General features: G+C 40.5%; 1 protein-coding gene across 4 annotated transcripts; it reads left to right on the plus strand.

Moving 5' to 3' along the window:
* The first annotated feature begins 591 nt into the window (after positions 1 to 591).
* On the plus strand, positions 592 to 5,664 carry gpatch2 (G patch domain containing 2). Of its 4 annotated transcripts, none has more exons than XM_033990774.2 (10): positions 592 to 805; positions 1,491 to 1,734; positions 1,923 to 2,461; positions 2,696 to 2,760; positions 2,920 to 3,117; positions 3,553 to 3,664; positions 3,786 to 3,825; positions 3,931 to 3,995; positions 4,226 to 4,314; positions 4,632 to 5,664. In XM_033990774.2, the coding sequence occupies exons 1-10, from the start codon at positions 756 to 758 to the stop codon at positions 4,799 to 4,801; spliced, it is 1,572 nt and encodes a 523-aa protein (XP_033846665.1). In that variant the 5' UTR covers positions 592 to 755; the 3' UTR covers positions 4,802 to 5,664. The 4 variants fall into 4 exon arrangements, with proteins under 4 accessions (XP_033846665.1, XP_055088180.1, XP_033846664.1 ...); XM_033990773.2 differs by having other exon boundaries at positions 625 to 805; positions 1,923 to 2,464; positions 4,632 to 5,633; XM_055232205.1 differs by lacking the exon at positions 4,632 to 5,664 and having other exon boundaries at positions 622 to 805; positions 1,923 to 2,464; positions 4,226 to 4,546.
* Positions 5,665 to 6,023: the final 359 nt, after the last annotated feature.

A 6,023-nucleotide genomic window follows, 5' to 3' on the forward strand; every position in this document is an offset into this window, starting at 1 on the left:
TTAACAGCTATCTTTTATCTAGTTCAGTAGAGACTGGCAATTCCAGGGCTGAAATTATCCAAATGAGTCTAATGAAGATGAATGGACATGAATCTACGGTTTAAAAACACAGTGGAGCACTTCCGGTATTACCCCATGACGTCACATCACGCAACAGAGTGTTTTTTGTTTTGTTTTTTTGAGAGAAGAACTCAACCGTTAAATAAATGCACGGTAATTACATACTGTGCAACAATCCAGGCAAAGCAAGAAGTTGAAAATTATTTAGTTAAATTCATATTGACTTATGAAGTATTTAATGGAATCCAGAACAATACAGTTAATATTTAATGTGTTCTCATTTTATTTCACTTCATTGTGAAAAAAACAAAACAAAAAAAAAACCATTACATTTATTTTATTATTTTTTTTATTTCGTTATTTATTTTTGCTACATCTGCTAAATACCGCAACGGCAAAGTGGAGATTATTAAACATTATTGGTTTAACGTTTATATACCTTAATTGTACTTGTTTTCGAGCTTGATATGCCTAGAATAACCAGTTCAACATGATTTATACTTTAAAATAATAGGTCATGAAAATGTGGTTATTTCCCACAGCACATGAACGCGGCAGCATACCTCTTGGTGCTTTCACGGTGTCCTTCTATGCTCGTATATATTGATCCAGCTTTTGTGTCAGGATGTCTGTGTTGTTGTGTCACTGTTGGTCCGTTGTTTCTGGCTGAGGGTACCTGGTAATCTGAGGCTTTCATGTTCCGTGCAGCTAATCTAAAAACCATCGGCAAAGCGGGAACGGGCTGGTAAGTGCCCCTCCGTGAAATCACCCACACGTAACAAATTATTCACGTCCACTTAAATCTCGTGAAACAACCGGCTGCTAGGCTAAAGCTAGCACGGCTAACGGGATATGCCGTCTTAGTCTCAATATAAAGGTTTGTGGTGGATAGACAGTCAAGGAAATCTATTAAATTAGACACACAAAGGACATTTTTTACTAAACTGTATCTTGGTTTCAATGATAGTTAATTGATCTAACAGAAAAATACTCTTGGCTAAGAAAGCTAGTATCTCTTTAGCAATGAAAGCTAACAGTAGGGCAAAAAATCAGGTTAGCGTTGTTTATGCCAGAGGTATTGTCCTTTTTCCAGGAAATCGTCAGGTCAAAGTAGTGTCTTTATTTGAGTTATATACATTCAAAATTGAGACTGTCAACTATCAGAAGCCAGACGGTTAAAAGTGTAGACTCATTATTACTAACTACCTATAATGTTACTGACTAAATATTAAATGTGGTCAAACATTTATATTGCTGTAAAGCACGTGACAATTCTTTTCTTATGATTATTGCTGTTTATTAGGAAATGTGACATTTTTGAAGCCACTAAATGATTACTTGTTTTTCTATTTGTCCATTTAGTTTTTAAATTACACTCCTTTTATTTGTTCTTTTACATTTTACATAATTTTTCTCTGCTGTTTGTGTAGGCACTTTCGCCGAACGATGGACGAGCTTGTCCATGACCTGGTGTCAGCGTTGGAGGAGAGCTCAGAGCAGGCGGCGCGGGGGGGCTTTGGTGATGGCGGAGACCACGCTCTGACAGTGGGCTGTCTGCTGAAGAGACAGGCTCGCAAACGCAGAGGCCGAAAACGACGGTCGGACAACCCACACCCGCCCTGGGAGACAGCTCATCTGAGTGAGGGCTCCGAGTCCAGTGTGGAGGAGCACAAGGTATCTAGAGTGTTTCTACTGTTGTTATGGATATTATGAATGTGTTCTGAATCTTTAGCGTCTTTAAGCTGTGAATGCAGAAAAAGATGACATGAAAATATGAATATAAAAATATAATTAAAAAAATAAAATAAAACTGAATATGAATATGTTGTACTCTTATATTGATTAATTGTTTGCTGTTGCAGGACTACCGTGCTAGTACAGGAGCCGTATCAGCTGCCAACAGTCATGCTCGTGACAACAGCGACTCAGACGAACAGCTTGGTGCTAAACGACGTACTCCACTCGCCACTGAAGCCGGGCGCAGTAAAAGGCCGCTGTGGCCAGATGACTTGGCTGTCCTGGGCTCAGCTGAGGGAACTCGCAGCCTTCGGCGGCGCAGGAAGGTCAAACGAATGGCTGTGGACCCCCCTGCCGAACCAGAACCACCCACTCTCCTTGGCCCTCCCCCAGTCCCAAAGGCTCGCTCTGCTGCCAGGCCACTCAGACCGGGCGCTGGAGAGGGCAGGAGTCCGATGGAGCTGTGTGGAGCGCCTGTTGTCGGCCCTGTGGGAGGGAAGAGTCGAATGAAGAAGAGGAAAGTAGCAGCGCACAGGTTAGGCCAGGAGGCTGCAGACGAAGGGGTCGTGGTGGAGAGTGAGGACATCTCTTCTCCAACCGAAGGATCAAAGGACAAGATGGAACTAGAGGAGCAGAAGGGTTCTGATGAGGACATGAGTGACAGGTGGTTAGTTGTTTTCTTTGTCCTTTTTAATTGAAGTTTATATATTGATTGATATTTGTAGAATGAGTAGCAATGATATAATAGTAATGACAGTGTTAAGAGTGATCGGGGTTTGCTTTATACAGAAAGTAGAAACTCTGTTCAACTTCGACTAAACCAGAAATTCAATTTTTCTGGCATGCACATGGACATAGTGATTAAATAAGTGCAACTTTTGTTTTCCCTATTTTTCAGTGAAACAAGCAGTGTCAGTAACAGCAGTGACGGTGGTCTATTTACCAATGATGAGGGGAGACAAGGTATTTAACCCATTTCTGAAATAAAATGTTATTTTCTATTGCCATTTTTTGTTTAGACTTAGACTTTACTGTACAGTGACCTTATAGTATAAATTAAGTAGAAAACTGCACTTCTCTTCGTACAGTTGCATATTCTATGTGTTCACCCTTTTCTTGCAGGAGATGATGAGCAGAGTGACTGGTTCTATGAGGGGGAGCCTGGTCCAGGGTCAGTGTCTGGGGGGGCGTGTGGGGTGGCAGGGGTGGTCCCATGGTGGGAGAGGGAGACTCCCTCAGAGGAGCTGGACCTTGTAGACCCAGTTTTTAACAGTATTCTCACTGGAGCCTTTCCATTGATGAGCCCTGGAAACCAAAGAGGTAAGGCATTCAGAGGAGTGCTATGTTTTTTGTTTTGTTTTTTCAAATTTGAAGCTCTTTAATAAAAAAAAACAAATGTCAAATGTGAAGGCAGTGGCTTGAAGATGATGATTTCTATGTGTTTGGTTCATCACCACTGCATCAGTAAATAAAAGCACTACATTTAATTTCAGGGGAAATCAATAGCTGTTATTTTTATCTGTGGTGTTAGTAGAATGTCCTGTCAGAGTGCACTCAGTAATGCAATGTTTTTGCAGTGCACTTTTTCACCAGCAGGAGGCATTAACCCATAATACTAAATGTTCAATATACATCAACTAGATTCTTCTACTGCTTCCTACCTACACTATAAAGTTTTCTATCATATTTTATTAGTAGCAGCAGCAGCAGTAATTCTTAATTTTTTTTATTCTGGGGTCATGTTTTGCTCATCAGGCCTCCAGGCACGATTAAGCCGTCTCCATGGAAATCAACAGAACTCAGAGGTACAGGGCACAAGTCAAAGCTTCAATGAGAGACTGAACAGACAAACCCAGGACCCCCACGAGTGAGTGGCCTAATGTTACTCTTGATTTTAGAAGTGATAAATGGTTTCCATAACTTCTCTAGTTAAGCTACACCCATCACCTCTAAAGCTTCAGAATGACAACTGTTTATCTTGAATATAGGCCTTGGTTTCCCCCTGGCATGAGGAGAGAACATGCACAGGTGAGTCAATTGTTGTCATCCTTTTCAAAGTTCATAATGCAAACATTTGGTCCTGCAAAACCTTAAAAATAAAATTTGCTTCTTTTTGTTAACTTTTTGTTACAGTTGCATTGGGACCCACGCACAGACCGAGGACATCGTAGGAGCTGCTCTGTGAAAACAGCCAGCAGGTGAGAAGGACTGAAGAGGTGTTTTAATGTACTGTTTAGTATTGTATTATTGTATGTATTCTCCAGTATAGAGGATACTAAACCACCACTTCTCTGGATTAAGCCACATAACAATAAATTGCATTTTTGGCAAAGAGCGGCATTATTTTAACAGATAACTACAAACTACAACATGATCATGTTGATGCAATCCTCTCAAAAGTTCATGTTACCATGCTCTGTTATGACAGGCAGACCAGTGGACACCTGGGCTCTCTGTGTACAGGAGATGTGAAGCGGAGGAGAAAAGCCGCTCCCCTCAGTTCGACAGGCCCCTCAGGTATTGAACGCACACCTACTTCACCCAACACACCATCTGGCACGACTACCAACTGCCTCCTTTTACTGTATTTTTGGCTCTGGTTTTCTCTTTGTTCTTGTGCACAGCATGTTCGCCAGCCGCCTGTCCTCCTTTCTTTCCGTCTCACGTGGTCAATTTATGCATTACAGTGATTGTTGATGTAATTTATCAAAAGCATCAGCATATAAACCAATCAAAATAGTAGTGTATCTTAAAGACATAAAAGAAGTAAACCTCTGAGTATTCAATAAATATTTTCTTGTGCATGTAAGACTGTCTTGTGTCTCTGGTTCCAGGGATCGTTGGGGAGAATGCGCCGCCCATCCCCGAGTCAAACATGGGTAACAGAATGCTGCAGAGTATGGGTTGGTCCCCTGGGATGGGCCTTGGTCCTGAAGGACGGGGTATGACTGAACCCGTCCGGGCGACACAGAGACCCAAAGGCACAGGGCTGGGCTTCAACTGAACAGCTGCATGGTTCTGAGGGTTCTGAAGGTTCGACCTGAGACGATAGATGGAACATCTCAGGATACAAGACTGCCTCAGGGACACAAACTGTCAAGTTCAGATGAATCAGGACTGAGACCAAGTGGTCACTGATCTTTCCCATATTGGGGAACTTACAGAGTCTGAGTGACTGGGCTCTAACTAATGACAAAGATGTGTCATTGTTAGTGGGTTGTACTTGCACGCTGCCTCAGCACTTTGACCTCGAAGCCAGTCTCAGGCCAACGGTCAAAATGCCAATACAAAGAGTAGCGTCCCGCATGCACCAGGAAGGACCGTGCAGTTTGCCTGGTAAAGATAGGAGTAAATGATTTTGTATTGCACAATAATGTTAGATATCGGTAACAGAGTCAAGCATACCTCAAGATGACGGTTTTTAGATGATTTTTATTCTATTAATGTTAGGGTACATTGTCTGACTGAAATGTCTGTTTTATTGTTTATTTATGGAGCCATCATTTTGCATTCACGTTTTATCTGAATATTTCGGACTCTAACACAATACAAACTGTAATGCAAACTTAAGAGACAAGCATCATATACTAGCATAGTCTAGAGGCTAGTAAAGTGGCTGTACTATTATTGTAGTTAAAAAGCATAATATAATTTTACTGCAAATGTGCCAACACTGTTGGAGCAACAGATCGAAACTGTTCTTTTTCTTCTTATATTGAGACTGTACCATGGTGTGTTCATGTTATGTTAAAATACACAACCAAATACTAATAGGCAGAGAATATATTTGGAATATTTTTTGCCAGACTATACCATCCTGAATGATGTAGACTCTGAGAAGAAAGTATTAAACTCTGAAAGACTGTGTTTGTGCAAAGTGTGATCTTTTTCAAAATCATATTTTTTTCCATAACTACATTTTTACTCATATTCAAGATGAATAGTTTGGGTGTTGTTCACATCTCTCGTAATCTCTTTAAGATGTCGCAACCAGCCAAGCAATAGAAAAGATAAAATTATTTCTAGTATTACATTTTATTGTCTTAGTATTTCATCACATATTCTACTGCAATAAGGCCTTGAGTGGATGATGCAAGTGCAGTTTTTTTTTTTTTATCAGTTTGACTGTTAATTACAGCCAACATATTCATAATTTAAAAAGAGTTTCAGTGTATACAATATAGTATATTATATATATAAAATGTGCTGAATAAATACCTTTATTC

This window comes from Periophthalmus magnuspinnatus, chromosome 24, assembly GCF_009829125.3.
Source record: "Periophthalmus magnuspinnatus isolate fPerMag1 chromosome 24, fPerMag1.2.pri, whole genome shotgun sequence".
Taxonomy (NCBI): domain Eukaryota; kingdom Metazoa; phylum Chordata; class Actinopteri; order Gobiiformes; family Gobiidae; genus Periophthalmus; species Periophthalmus magnuspinnatus.